Raw genomic sequence first — 16,053 nt, forward strand, 5'->3', positions numbered from 1 at the left:
GAGGCTGCAAGAATTCTGTTAAGCTTCCACCCTAGATCCTCACTCTTCCCCATGATTCTCTGGCCAGGATGCAGCAACATAGAGGCAGCCCCACTCCCCAGGTGCTCCTCATTTCCTCATTATCTGAGGCTGCCCCTCCTTGCCTGACCCTTTAATTGGCCTCAGCTGTTGGAGTTTGAGTCAGGTTGGATTTAAATCAGAGTGCCTCAGCAGCAGACTAACAAGATGCAGCAAATAAGCCAGTCAGAGCAAACTGTTTCATTTCTACAAAAGCCTGAGAGTAAAATCTATTACCCATTTGGACCTCACCAGTTAAACGACAAAAGAGGATTTCAGTAATGGGCAATCCTCAGGAGAGCCTGGTTTGAAAGGATAAGGAGATCTTTCAGAAACATGATAAGCAAGGACCACAAGAAGCTTTTCCTTAATTGATCCAGATGAGACAGAGAGAAAACTGTGGTCTGAAGTGGTGTATTGACTCTCCCTCTCCCCTACCTACCTTATCAACAGTAGCAACTCGCTCCTGACACTGCATCTTTGCTGAGGCATATATGGAGCAAAGAAGATGCATTGAGCAGAGTTTATCAAAGCATTCTGAGGATGCTCTGAAAAAGAGTTCCAAGAGTGCTTTTTCCATTTTAGTCTCCATCAGAATCACTTGGAGGGCTTATTAAAGGACAGTGCTGGAGGCCCCACCACTAGAGCTCCTGATTCAGTAGGTCTGATGTGGTTTGTTTTGTTGTTGTTTTTTAGTTGCTAAGTTGTGTCAGACTCTTTGTGACCCCAAGGTTTGGTGTGGGGTCTGATCGTTTGTATTTATAACAGGTTGCCAGGATGCAACTGCCCCTCAGACTTTAAGCTTGAGATTTGGTCATTTAAATCAAGGATTGTCCATGGTGGGCTACAAATGTGAATCACCTAAGAAGGCTTTAAGATTTGTGTGTTTTATTTATGGCTGTGCTGGGTTTTCATTGCTGCATGAGGGCCTTCTCCAGTTGTGGTGAGCGGGGTCTACTCTCTAATTGCGATGCCAGGGCTTCTCATTGCAGTAGTTTCTCTTGTTGCAGGGCATGGGCTCCAGGCATGCAGGCTTCGGTAGTTGCAGAACACAAGCTCCTGAGTGCTGGGTCAGTCAGTAGCTCTGGCACACAGGGTTAGTTGTTCTGTGGCATTCGGGATCTTCCTGGACCAGGGATCAAACCCGTGTCCCTGCTTTGGCTGGTGAATTCTTTACCACTGAGTCACCAGGGAAATCCTTGAGGAGGTTTTTAAACAATGTCAGTATCCAAATCAGTCACTAATCAGAGATTCTCTGGAAGCAGAGAATAGCCTTGAGGCACTGATATTTTTAAGTTTTCAAGGTAATTCTACTGTGGCACCAAATTTTGTGATCCACTGCTATATCCATCAACTAATGATATTAGCCATTTAATTGCATGGGAGATATGGGAAAACCTGGGGAATGACTCAGGATAGAAACATTTATTAAGCGTCTACAATGTACACTGTTTTCTTCTAAAGGAGAAGGGAGAGTCTAAAAAAAAATCATTTCTAATTTGACACCATTTACATTAGACTCAAAGGACGCATATTCTTTATAAACTAGACATCTCCAAAATCCACCAAAAAGTATCAAGAGGAAAGTACATTATTGAATTATCATTTAAAAATGAAAATTCTCCCTTCCATGCATCATCTTCTTTGTCTTCACAAGAACCTTAATGAGTAGGTATTTTTATTATCCCAATTTTACAGATGAGGAAGGGGAAGCTAGAAGGGTTGTTTCCTAGCCAAGATCACTGATCTGATTATTGAACCTGTCTGACTTCAAAGTTCATATTCAGAAATCACTTTCCAATACTGACTTTCACAGGGATGTTTATGGAAATCGCTGTTTCCTGCATCCCCTCTCACTTCTTTCCATTTTAACCTTTTCCACATCTTCAGGCTTGTGAATGACTTAATGTGGTCTCAGTCTTGGTAGGCAAAAGTCAATGAGCTAGAATAGTGTTCTCAATTTTGGATGAATTAACTGAGATGCTTTTCAAATTCCTGAAGACTAGACCACTTAGATCAGAATTTGGAAGAAGGATCCTGGGATCAGAGATGAGGCAATTCCTAGGGGAAAATCAAAAGCCTCGGTTGTAGCATTTTGGGATTTCCTTAGTGTTAACACTCCCACTGTGGCTCATTTCAAGCTACCAAGGTGACATCAGTTGACTCAAAAAATTCTGAAAATTGAAGAGTCTATCCCTTCAGGTAGGAAGGAGCTCGGTCCAGAAGATTCAGTAGAACCCATGTTTTTTTAAGCTCTTCTACTGTGGGGTCAAGACTAAGAACCACTGAGCTACAGAAACCAGAGTCACTTGGGAACCTTAGGGATCTTGGGGTAAGACCTTTAGTAAAGTCTATGTAAAGCATAGAAAAGGAAGGGAATGGTATAAAAAGGGAGGGAGGTATAGAAGGGGATTGGAAGGGAGGGGGGAAAGAGAGTGATGGACAAAACTGTCCTCTAGGATGCAAGGAAGGACTGGAAGAGTAGGAAACAGCCTCCCCAGGATTGGCTGACTCATTAGGCTGCCTCTATCTTTTGTTTGGGTTTTAGAATGTCAATGCCACAGATGCTTTCATTGACTGCTTTTTAAAGGATAAAAAGATACATTTTGATTGACAATAATTGCCTTAAACATGTAATACTTAAACAACTAAACTCTTACCAATACTGAGGATTTCTGGTTTTATTTTCTCACACTTTTTATTGCTTCCAGGATTAACTTGTTCCAAAACTAATAAAAAATAAACATATTTCCAATCAAACTTAGAAACTGAGTTGACCCTCACTCTCCTCTTATCACTTCACTGTATAGGGGTACAAGATTGAGTAATAAAAATCAAAAGGGAGCAGTGGAGAAGTAAAGTGGATCTGGGCAACCTATCATCTCAAAAGTTCATTTCCTTTTCTGTAAAACTGAGAAAGTCATACCCCTCCCCACAGAGTTACTGTGAGAAGTCACTTTGAGACAGAATATGGGAAACAGATAGTAGAGTGCAAGACACTCAATTAATTACAATTATAGAAATACAAAAATCTATGTAGGATAACAGCTACCTTTTTAAGATGAGTTCAGTTTCCCATCAGAGACTCTACCATTGCTCTTTATCCTAATTTGGAAACATAATAACTTTTTCTATGTTCTGGCAAAGAACTAGGAGAGAATCCTGTTGATCAGAGCTCTGAGTGTAAGGGACAGAGAATGCACCTGAGCCCTACACACCTTTCACATGCGCCATTTTTTTGGACAGTTCTGTGGTGGTACTTGATCACAAAGATTCTAGTGACCTTTCTAATGCTTCATGAAGCCAGACTCTATGTCTGAGCCCTAAATTCATTCTTTCCCTTTCTCCCCTTTGCCGTCTTCAGTGACTACCTTCACCCTGTGAGAACTGTTCTAAGATCCAAACATGACATCTGCTGCCTCCTTTCTGTTCCACTTCAAATCATGTTCTAGTTCCCTTTATACCCAACCATTATAATAAGCCACTTGTCATTCAGAACTCATTTCTGTGTGTGTGTGTGCTCAGTTGCTAAGTTGTGTCCGACTCTTTGTGACCCTCTGGACTGTAACCTGCCAGGCTGCCCTGACCCTGGGATTTTTTCAGGCAAGAATATGGGAGTGGCTTGCCATTCCCTCCTCCAGGGTATCTTCTTGGGCCAGGGCCTGAACCCACATCTCATGTCTCCTGCATTGGCAGGCGGGTTTCTTTACCACTACTGCCACCTGGGAAGCCCGGAACTTGCTCCCAGCTAGCTCTTATTTGAAATGCCTTTTAAGATCAACCATCACCTCTTTTAATATTAGTGTTCTTGCTCAATCAACATCTCAAGGTTCAATTTAAAAGGCCATTTTAGTATGAACTGCGGTGATGTCCTAATTTCTATATAATTAATCATATCTGATCTTTCTCAACAGGAAGAATTCAGTTATGGGGACATCCTATTGCAGTAGACTGGGCAGAACCAGAAGTAGAAGTTGATGAAGACACAATGAACTCAGTGAAAATCCTGTACGTTAGAAACCTAATGCTGTCTACCTCAGAAGAGATGATTGAGAAAGAATTCAATAATATTAAACCAGGTAGGACATGCCAGACAAGATCACTTTTTCAAAATATATTTAAAACACTTATGCTTGAGCTTACTTCCTGTAACTTTAAATAAGATAGCTTTCACTTAGCATTCTCATAATCACATGCAGAATATTAAAACTATATTTCTACCTTTGGATTAGAAAATGTGGACGTAAGGTTCTATAACATTTATCAATATTATGATTTTACATGTTTCTGGGTGATTACTTAATACATATTTCCTTCACTGAACTATAAATTCCATGAGCTCTTTTTCTGTTGTCTCCTCAGCTCTTATTTCTGTGCCTGGGACTTAGTTGATGTTCAATAAAAATTTACTGTGGTAATGAATGCATGGCCATAACTAAAGATCTGATGCAGGTTTCTAAACCTCAGTATTTGTGACATTTTTGGCCAATAATTCTTGGCTGTGGGGGTCTGTCCAGTGCTTTCCAGAATGTAATGTTTTGTAATGTTCATAACCAAAAATGTCTCTAGAATTTTTTTGTGCCTGGGAGAGCAAATTGCCCCCAGTTGAGAACCACTGGTCTAATGGAATATGATTATGACTTTAGATACATAAGAAAGGAAGTAACAGTTTGTTCTAGAAAACTGATTTGAGTGAATAGAAAAGAAAAAGGATGGTGGAGGAGAATTTATTATTCTTCATTTTGTCAATATTTTTCATTGTCAGTTTTAAGCCATGAGATTGGACTCCCTATCTCTTTTTCCTCATATAGGAACTGCAACACTGAGACAGGTAAAGCATTTTAAGAAATGATGTCCAAGCAAGTATTTCTCAAAGCCAGTTCTGCAGAACACTAATTCTATAAACTGTCAATAGACATTACTCTTAAAAGGGATCCATGGTCAAATAAGTTTGTTAACACCAAATTCAGTGAAATTAAAAATTTGTTTGTCTGTGGGACTTATCATAGTTCTTAACCTTCTAATTTGCTTTGAAAGTCTCCAAAAGAGGAGCTGTAGAATGACTCACTTCCCAATTTGAGGGCCATGGATCCCATTTTTTTGGTAGACCATCTTGTGGGATTTGCATGCCTTAGAGCATGTTAGTCTAAGTTTATCACTATGGTGACATCTTTCCATAAATGAGAATTTCCTAGGTTGTTGATAAGCATGGGTCATGATACCATCACCTTAAAACTGCCTGAGAATATTCACATCACATAGTGATGTTGCCTGTTTTCAACTCTGACTGCTCTGTCAAGTGGAATAGCATAAATTGATGATTTATTCTAAAGGTAATTAGTAAGGCTCTGTTTTCTCCCTTTTTAAAGATTCACCAGAGACTTATCTTTTTCCACACTTCAGGAACTCTGCCTTCCTTGCTACTTGAGTATAATGGTGTATTCAACAACTCTGTGATGTAGGATACCTTACTACTTCCATTATTTTCCAGGACCCAGAGCAGATAAGTTGCTTGTCCAGGGTCATACAACCAGAAAGTGGCAGGGTCTGGACTTAAATCCAGGTCTGGTTAAGAGCTTGTTCTTAACAACTCAAGGACCCCCATGACCTACACATAGTCCATTCACCCACTCATTCACTCACCTGTCATTTCTTCAGTAGCTCCTAGGTGCCAGGCACGGTGGGAAGAACTAACAGGTAGGATGTGTGTGTGTGGAAGGAGTTTAACAGCAATGGCAACCTAACTCCTGGGGTTAGGTTGTTTAGGAGAAGTGACACGAAATTGGAGATCTGGAAGTCGATGCAATTGTGAGCACAGAAACTGATACATGCATGTATAAACATTGTTTCACCTTGACTTAGCACTGACTTTCTTCCTTCCCATAGTGACTAATACTTATTTTGTGTAATTAAAACATTACTCTTTGGGATGGAGTCGGTGCAGAAAGGCTGGAATGAGAAACTACTAAAAGGCTGCTTCCTTTCATCATCACTGGCTATCAGCTTTCTAGGCTGCATGTTGAAGAGAAACAAGTGTCTAGGCCCTGTTAATTATAGTGAAAATAATAAATACCAGGTCTGTTTCTCTCTCTCTGAGGCTGGTGGCACAACTCTTAGGACTCCATAATGATATGTATCTGCTGCTTCTTGGCACTCTGCAAAAAAAAAAAAAAAAAAAAAAATGAATTGCAGAGGGTTGTCGACTAGCAGACATCTGCTGTATTGGGGAAAAAAAGATCTAACCAGTTTCTTTTCCAGTGGAAATGATGTTTATACTTACCTAGAAAAATTTGAGAAACAAAAAAATAACTTTTAAAAAATTCTATTGAAAGTTGGATCCCTCAAAGGACCCTGAGTATTCTTGCAAATAATTATCAATATATTATGTTAACCCTTATTAAACTGAAAATATTATATTGCTATTCAGAGAAATAATGATAATTAAAACAAAAACTAGAGCCAGAAAATGTATGTTCTTCCTCACTGTAGCCTAAGAGTATCTGCTGAAATTCCAATTATAATCATTTTATAAAATCTGATTTTCTTAAAACAGTTTACCTTCAGAGTCACTTGAAGGGCTTATTAAAAGATTACTGGCCCCGCCCACCTGAATTTCATATTCAGTAGTATCACTGACTCAGTGGATATGAACCTGAGCAAACTCCAGGAGACAGTGAAGGCCAGGGAAGCCTGGCATGCTGCAGCCCATGGGGTTACAAAGAGTAGGACATGACTGAGCGACTGAACAACAACAATAGGTCTGGGATGGGTCCCAAGCATTTGCATTTCCATTAAGTTCTGGGGAAGGTGATACTGCTGGTCTGAGGAACATAATTTGGGAAACATGATCTTCTGGAAGTCTCCCCTTGGGATTGCTGCTGCTGCTGCTAAGTCGCTTCAGTCGTGTCTGACTCTATGCGACCCCATAGACGCAGCCCACCAGGCTCCCCTGTCCCTGGGATTCTCCAGGCAAGAACACTGGAGTGGGTTGCCATTTCCCTCTCCTGCAGATGTGTTTGTCTTCAGGTAATTCAACTGCTGCTGACAAGTTGATAATGAACCAGTCATTGTTTTCCAATTCCCTGTATTAGAGTCTTATGGATGACCACTGGTATTTTATTGCCTCACCCTCGGCAAAATGATGATTGATCAATAAACAAGAAGAAACATATTAAAATAAGCCATATGATAAACACCATTGTAGAGAAAACAGCTTTTATGATTTAGAAAACTCTCACTTTCTAATCTGTCTGCATTTTTAATGAGGTTACATTTTCACATGCCATGATTTCTAAAAGCACGTGTGGCTAAACATTATTGTTCAAAAAACCCAAGCTGATTTCAATATCTGCAAGTATAATTTGAGTACACCAAAATCTATTATCATCTGAAATGCCACCTAACTAATGTGAATGATAACAGAAAATGAATTGACTAAAATATTTGCTCATTCCAGGAATATTCATTGAATAGCTGCAGTCCATGGGGTCGCTAAGAGTCAGGCACGACTGAGCGACTTCACTTTCATTTTTCACTTTCATGCATTGGAGAAGGAAATGGCAACCCACTCCAGTGTTCTTGCCTGGAGAATCCCAGGGACAGGGGAGCCTGGTGGGCTGCGTCTATGGGGTCGCATAGAGTCGGACACGACTGAAGCATCTCAGCAGCAGCAGCAGCAGCAGCCCCTGTGCACAAAATACTATGCAGGAACTAGATAAGGACAGTACCAAGATGCCTCTGGGAGCTAACAGACTAGCTGCAGGATGGCACTGCAGAGTGAATGGGGCAAAGACCGGGAAGGTAGAGGTCCTCACTGGCCCATCTTTTACCTGTTAATACCCAGGAAAAGCATGAGGTTAAGTCACAATAATTACTCCAGCCTGATACTGAAGGAATAGAGAGACCACGTTTGCAATGCAGTTAATTACATGTCTGCATGGTTCATGCTCTCAAATACCTTTATTTTCTCAACTTAGCCATATAACTTTGTTCTGTACAACCACTGTCATAAGAAGTAAAGAATCAAATACTGAGGGGAAAAAGAAGCATCACAATGTTTTAAAATTATTTTTACATTAGCACCCTATCATTATTCCAAAGGAAGACAGTTTATAGCCATTGAAACATGTAGCAGAGTAGAAACTCAAATTGTCTTCATGACCTTGAATCTAAGAGAGTAGATAACTGAACTTTGACAGTGAGAGGGAAAAAGGAAAAGACATATCCTTTTCTGATCCTCCCTGGCATAGGGTCCCATCCTCGGTTGTCCCTGGAAACTAAGGATGGAAGAAAACCTGAGTGCTCAAAATATATCCAAGTGACTAACCGAAAAAGGATAATTTGCATGGTAAACTAACAAATTAATATTAAACAAGTTTCTATCTTTAGGCAAAAGTTCTATTTTTAAAATTGAGTAAGCAAGGACATTTTAATAATAAAATGTAAAATCTAAAGTTCAACCATCTTGGTAGAACTTTATTTTTACACATGTCCATCAACATGTATAGCAGTCCCTCTACATAATAATAGGTTAGGTTGATTTGTTATTTTTTTATTACACAAAGAATATATATCATATTGCAAATATTTGTAAAAATACCAAAGAATGAAAATTAAAATTTGAAAGTCCCCTTTATCCTCCCCAACTTTTTTCCCCATTCCTGTTGTTGTTCAGTCACTAAGTTGTGTCTGATTCTTTGCAATCCCATGGACTGCAGCACTCCAGGCCTTTCTGTCCCTCACTATCTCCTGGAGTTTGTCCAAGTTCATATCCATTGAGTTGGTGATGCTTTCCAACCATTTCATTCTCTGCTGCCCTCTTCTCCTTTTGCTTCAATCTTTCCCAGCATCAGGATCTTCTCCAGAACTAACCCCTATTAACAATTCAATCTTGATTGTTTCAGTTCTCTTTCTGTGTGTATATTCATATTTATGTGCAACATATATGTGGGTTGGGATTTTATAAATATAAATGCTATAATATTACACTTACTATATTGTAACTTTTTAGATTTAGCAACAGGTTCTGAAGGTTTCCATGTAAGTACACACGAGCCTATTTGTTCTCTTTAAAGACTTCTTAGTATTCTTTAATACAAATGTACCAGATTTAATCACTCTCATGAAAATGGACGTTAAGTTGTTTTATTTTGCTATTTCAACTGACTAGTGTTATTAATATTCTTACACATGATCCTTTTGCACATGTGTGAATACTTCTATTAAAGAGATTCCTCTAGTAGGATTAGTGGATATGTACATTGTTTCCAACCTTTGATACTTTAAACCAGGTGGTAAGAAACTATCTTGGTTCTCAGATGTACTTTCAGAATTTTTGTTTGTTTTGATCAAATGAGATAAGCAGATGAGAGATCTGAGTTCTAGTTCCTAGCAATGTGAGTTCATAAATTTCACTTACTTTGTCAGAGATTTAGATTCAGAATCTTTAAGTTGAAAACAAATAAAGGTAAGATGAATTAAAAATTAAATTATTGCTAAGTCTCTTCTACCTCTAAAATTTTATTGTACAAATCAAAGGAGTCAAGATGTCTTTCTGAGGAAGGAGCCATAAAATTTAAAAAGGTAATTACCTAAATATATAAGATGACCAATAACTGAGTTCAACTCAACAAATATTTTACCATGTATAAATTACTATCCTTTATATAATATACTGAAAAAGATACCCTTTTATCCTCAAAGATAATGATCTAGGAAATGGAAAAACAAATCCATAAATAAATATATACATAATAAGGCAGAACATAAGTGTTATTAAAAAATTATAAACAAAATCTTTTGCTGAATATGCAGAATTTTAAACCTGAACACAGGAAATATTCTCAATGGGCTCTTTAAATACTGAATCTCCAAAAAAAACAAAAAGATTCTTGCAAGCTGAATGTTTAAGTGTATCATGTTCAGCGCTATCTCAGGTTTGCTAAGAGAGCTACTTTCACTCTGCTTCCAGGTGCTGTGGAAAGGGTGAAGAAAATCCGAGACTATGCTTTTGTGCACTTCACTAACCGAGAAGATGCAGTGGAGGCTATGAAAGCTTTAAATGGGAAGGTAATGAAGGACAAAGAAAAACTATGTACAGATTCCACCAAAGTTTGTTGTAGAGGTTTTATTCAGGAGAACAGACCTACAAGTCCATCCCACTCAGGCTTCCTCGATCTCTGACATGGCTGCCTTGATCCATCTAAGATGAACAAAAGGGTGATGGAAAATTCAATGAGATGCAGCTTATATGTCCAATTCTCTCTCTAATTTTGGCTGATCTGGACAAGTCACTGGCCCTCAATTTTTTTAGAAATAGAGAGTTGGAATGGAGTATCCCAAGGTGATTTTCCCAGTTTCAGTTTTCTCTCATTATTTCAAAGAAATTATAACCTTTGTAGTATAGTATTTTGGAGACTGATGATCTGACAAGATGTCAAGGTTATCATTCTGCACTTATAGTTTGATATTCCAAGTCTGGAAAGCTTGGAATCTCTTCACCTTGCCAAGAGTAAGCTCTGGGGAAAACAACTAGTAATATTATATTCTAACTTATGATTTATATATAGAAACCAGTATAACATTAACTTATTAATCCCATAATATTGAAAATCTTCTGTAAACCATTTATCATGCTAAATATTGTTTGGAATACTTAAAAGATCAAACCAAAGATGCTTATCAAAGGGCTAAAAGTCAACTGAGGATTAAGACAAGTACTCAGATACCTTTGCAAAGTCCAGTCAGATAAATTTTGTTTAAAGAAAAAATGGTTAAGTGGTGACAATGTTCAAAGAGGAGTGGGTTATTAAGAATCAGAAAATCTTCACAGATGTGAAAAGATAATCTTTAAGAGAAGCCATGACACTTGGGAAGAATTCCAAAAGGAAAAAATAACAAAACATGGCAAAGGAGAGGTAATCTCAGACAGAGGCATAGAATTTGTAAAGAGCAAAGTATAATTGGAGAACAGTAAAGATGGACTGCCTTGCTATGAATAGAATGATCACAGGGCTGTTTCACCCGCCAGGCCTTGCAGTGGTCAATCCTAATAGGAGACAGTTGGCAAAGGGACTAACTATAAAGATATGAGCCTGGGGCAGGAGAATTAAGAGAGACTGTGCAGGAGCCTGGGGCTTGTGCACTCCTGGAGCCAAGGAGACAAAGGACTAGAGAAGTAACAGGAAACCTAAAGGAGAGAGGATTGTAAAGAGCAGATCTTGTTGAGAAAAGTAATGAACTTTGGCCAGTGGACATATTAGGCCAAGGTCACGTCATAGAGAAGGAGCCAAGAGAAGAAATAGCTCGCACTTGCTGCTCTCTCTCCCACCAACCTCTGGCCAGGCCTCCCCGTTGACTAAATTCAATCATAATCTGCAAGGCCCAGGAGCCCTGAAGAGGAGCCGTGCAGAACTCCCTGTGGGGGCTTGGAGGTTGGCAGTTGGCAGCCAGTGGGGAGTGGATCTACAGGGCAAATAGAGGGTCTCCGCACAAGGCCTTCAGACATAGTGGGGCCTGGGCTTCTGAGCTATTCCTTGTCTACAGAAGTGTGTGAATCCTGCTGTGGGGGGAGGGTGGTGTGGGGGCTGCATAGTAGGGGAGACTGCTGCTGCTGCTGCTAAGTCGCTTCAGTCGTGTCTGACTCTGTGCGACCCCATAGACGGCAGCCCACCAGGCTCCCCCGTCCTTGGGATTCTCCAGGCAGGAACACTGGAGTGGGTTGCCATTTCCTTCTCCAATGCATGAAAGTGAAAAGTGAAAGTGAAGTTGCTCAGTCGTGTCTGACTCTTAGCAACCCCATGGACTGCAGCCCACCATGCTCCTCTGTCCATGGGACTCTCCAGGCAAGAGTACTGGAGTGGGGTGCCATTGCCTTCTCCAGTAGGGGAGACTACTGACTCCAAAACACAAAAGAAAACTTGAAAGCAAAATATTAATGGATATTTAAATATATGTCTAGAAAGCAAAATATTATTTCTTCTTCATTGATAATTACATTTAGTGTCATAATAATATTTCTTTGAAAAAATGTGATAGATTAGTTTCTCACTTTGAAAACATTTCTGAGGATACATGATGCTTGCAAAGAAGGGACCATGGTAAATTAAATGCTAAATAATTGCATTGGAATCATCATAGTGGAAAAGTATTCAAACTGTTTCCAATTTTTGCAGCTGGCATATTTATGGTGGTTTAGTCACTAAATTGTGTCTGACTCTTGCTACCCCATGGACTGTAGCCCTCCAGGCTCCTCTGTCCATAGGACTTTCCAGGCAAGAATACTGGAGTGGGTTGACATTTCCTTCTCTAGGGGATCTTCTTGATCCAGGGATCCAACCTGGGTCTCCTGCACTGCAGGCAGATTCTTTACCAACTGAGCTATCAGGGAAACCCATGGCTAGATATTTTTATAACAATGTATACATGTATTATATAGTTAAATACACATTCAATGTTATTATTAAATATATATATTAAATATTATAATAATACTTAACTGTAATGTGATATGGGAAAAGCAAAAGTAAGTTTGCCTAGAACTATGAAAGTTTTTAAGTATCCATATGGATATTTATATTTAATCTATTAGACAAGGTGAGGCTTTGAAGTTTTTTGTTCAGTGAAGTAATGATCCCATTAACAATTTAGGGAAATCAACCTATTAAGAATTGAAGTTTCATAGAATAGAGAGAGAGATGTAATTGGAACTAGTTAAATAACTATTATAGTCACTCAAATGGGAAGAAATAAGGGCTTGAATGAGGGTGAGAATGGAATGTAGGAGAAAGCTCTACACAGAACTATGCAGGGTGAATTCAAAGGATCCAGGAACTGATTAGATAGAACAGTGGGAAAGAAGGATGAGTGATTTTAGGTTTTCAATATAGAGAACCAGGATAATGATGTTAGGGAATTCAGGCAGGGAAACCTATTTGGACAGAAAGGTGATGAACTGAGCTTTGCATGTGATTATTCATTTATTCTACAAATACCTGTGAATGTCTACAATGAGGAAGAAATCTCGCTGGGCTTGGGGCTATACAGGTTAATATGATATTGTTCTAGACCTTGAAACACCTAAACAAAATAAGTAAAATACAATACTTGGTTTATAACACTGTGAAGGAGCAGAGGCATCAGGACAAAGTCTATTACAGTAAGAAATCTGACTTTTCAGTAAAGAATCATGTCGCTAAAAACATCTCTTGACATAGAAGTGCCTGTAAGTACAGACCTATTTAGGTATCTTATCTTTCTTAAGACAGGAACAAAGACAAAGAATTACATTCAAGGTATTTCTTTATACTCCAAGTTTGTTTCTTCTAATTACATCAACATCAATATAATATGGTAGAATATGAGCTGAATTCTCTGTGTGTGTGTGTGTTCGACCTAAGATATTTGGTACTGATTCCTGCTACTAAAAAGTAGGGTCAGATCAGATCAGTCGCTTAGTCCTGTCCGACTCTTTGCGACCCCATGAATCGCAGCACGCCAGGCCTCCCTGTCCATCACCAACTCCCGGAGTTCACTGAGACTCACGTCCATCGAGTCAGTGATGCCATCCAGCCATCTCATCCTCTGTCGTCCCCTTCTCCTCTTGCCCCCAATCCCTCCCAGCATCAGAGTCTTTTCCAATGAGTCAACCCTTCGCATGAGGTGGCCAAAGTACTGGAGTTTCAGCTTTAGCATCATTCCTTCCAAAGAAATACCAGGGCTGATCTCCTTCACAATGGACTGGTTGGATCTCCTTGCAGTCCAAGGGACTCTCAAGAGTCTTCTCCAACACCACAGTTCAAAAGCATCAATTCTTCGGTGCTCAGCCTTCTTCACAGTCCAACTTTAACATCCATACATGACTACTGGAAAAACCATAGCCTTGACTAGATGAACCTGTGTTGGCAAAGTAATGTCTCTGCTTTTGAATATGCTATCTAGGTTGGTCATAACTTTTCTTCCAAGGAGTAAGTGTCTTTTAATTTCATGGCTGCAGTCACCATCTGCAGTGATTTTGGAGCCCAGAAAAATAAAGTCTGACACTGTTTCCACTGTTTCCCCATCTATTTCTCATGAAGTGATGGGACCAGATGCCATGATCTTCGTTTTCTGAATGTTGAGCTTTAAGCTAACTTTTTCACTCTCCACTTTCACTTTCACAGAGTCTTTTTAGTTCCTCTTCACTTTCTGCCATAAGGGTGGTGTCATCTGCATATCTGAGGTTATTGATATTTCTCCCGGAAATCTTGATTCCAGCTTGTGTTTCTTCCAATCCAGCATTTCTCATGATGTGCTCTGCATAGAAGTTAAATAAGCAGGGTGACAATATACAGCCTTGACATACTCCTTTTCCTATTTGGAACCAGTCTGTTGTTCCATGTCCAGTTCTAATTCTTGCTTCCTGACCTGCATACAGGTTTCTCAGGAGGCAGGTCAGGTGGTCTGGTATTCCCATCTCTTTCAGAATTTTCCACAGTTTATTGTGATCCACACAGTCAAAGGCTTTGGCATAGTCAATAAAGCAGAAATAGATGTTTTTTCTAGAACTCTCTTGCTTTTTCCATGATCCAGTGGATGTTGGCAATTTGATCTCTGGTTCCTCTGCCTTTTCTAAAACCAGCTTGAACATCAGGAAGTTCACGGTTCACATATTGCTGAAGGCTGGCTTGGAGAATTTTGAGCATTACTTTACTAGCGTGTGAGATGAGTGCAATTGTGCGGTAGTTTGAGCAATTCTTTGGCATTGCCTTTCTTTGGGATTGGAATGAAAACTGCCCTTTTCCAGTCCTGTGGCCACTGGTGAGTTTTCCAAATTTGCTGGCATATTGAGTGCAGCACTTTCACAGCATCATCTTTTAGGATTTGGAATAGCTCAACTGGAATTCCATCACCTCCACTAGCTTTGTTCGTAGTGATGCTTCCTAAGGCCCACTTGACTTCACATTCCAGGATGTCTGGCTCTAGGTCAGTGATCACACCATCGTGATTATCTGGGTCGTGAAGATCTTTTTTGTACAGTTCTTCTGTGTATTCTTGCCATCTCTTCTTAATATCTTCTGCTTCTGTTAGGTCCATACCATTTCTGTCCTTTATCGAGCCCATCTTTGCATGAAATATTCCTTTGGTATCCATAGTTTTCTTGAAGAGATCTCTAGTCTTTCCCATTCTGCTGTTTTCCTCTATTTCTATGCATTGATCGCTGAAGAAGGCTTTCTTATCTCTTCTTGCTATTCTTTGGAACTCTGCATATATCTTTCCTTTTCTCCTTTGCTTTTCACTTCTCTTCTTTTCACAGCTATTTGTAAGGCCTCCTCAGACAGCCATTTTGCTTTTTTGCATTTCTTTTCCATGGGGATGGTCTTGATCCCTGTCTCCTGTACAATGTCATGAACCTCCACCCATAGTTCATCAGGCACTCTATCTATCAGATCTAGGCCCTTAAATCTATTTCTCACTTCCACTGTATAATCATAAGGCATTTGGTTTAGGTCATACCTGAATGGTCTAGTGGTTTTCCCTACTTTCTTCAATTTAAGTCTGAATTTGGCAATAAGGAGTTCATGGTCTGAGCCACAGTCAGCTCCTGGTCTTGTTTTTGCTGACTGTATAGAGCTGCTCCATATTTGGCTGCAAAGAATATAATCAATCTGATTTCAGTGTTGACCATCTGGTGATGTCCATGTGTAGAGTCTTCTCTTGTGTTGTTGGAAGAGGGTGTTTGCTATGACCAGTGCATTTTCTTGGCAAAACTCTATTAGTCTTTGCCCTGCTTCATTCCGTATTCCAAGGCCAAATTTGCCTGTTACTCCAGGTGTTTCTTGACTTTCTACTTTTGCATTCCAGTCCCCTATAATGAAAAGGACATCTTTTTTGGGTGTTAGTGCTAAAAGGTCTTGTAGGTCTTCATAGAACCCTTCAACTTCAGCTTCTTCAGCATTACTGGTTGGGGCATAGACTTGGATTACTGTGATATTGAATGGTTTGCCTTGGAAACGAACA

The 16,053-nt window shown here is 39.5% G+C and overlaps 1 protein-coding gene across 10 annotated transcripts in view; it reads left to right on the forward strand.

Moving 5' to 3' along the window:
* A1CF (APOBEC1 complementation factor) overlaps window positions 1-16,053 on the forward strand; it is a 92,531-nt gene that overhangs the window by 57,534 nt on the left and 18,944 nt on the right. For all 10 annotated transcript variants that reach the window (XM_006072979.3, XM_006072975.3, XM_006072976.3 and 7 more), the window contains 2 exons: window positions 3,972-4,136; window positions 10,028-10,125. In XM_006072979.3, coding sequence (XP_006073041.1) covers window positions 3,972-4,136; window positions 10,028-10,125 — 263 coding nt within the window. The remainder of the gene's footprint in view (window positions 1-3,971; window positions 4,137-10,027; window positions 10,126-16,053) is intronic.

Source organism: Bubalus bubalis, chromosome 23, assembly GCF_019923935.1.
Source record: "Bubalus bubalis isolate 160015118507 breed Murrah chromosome 23, NDDB_SH_1, whole genome shotgun sequence".
In the NCBI taxonomy this organism is placed as follows: Eukaryota; Metazoa; Chordata; class Mammalia; order Artiodactyla; family Bovidae; genus Bubalus; species Bubalus bubalis.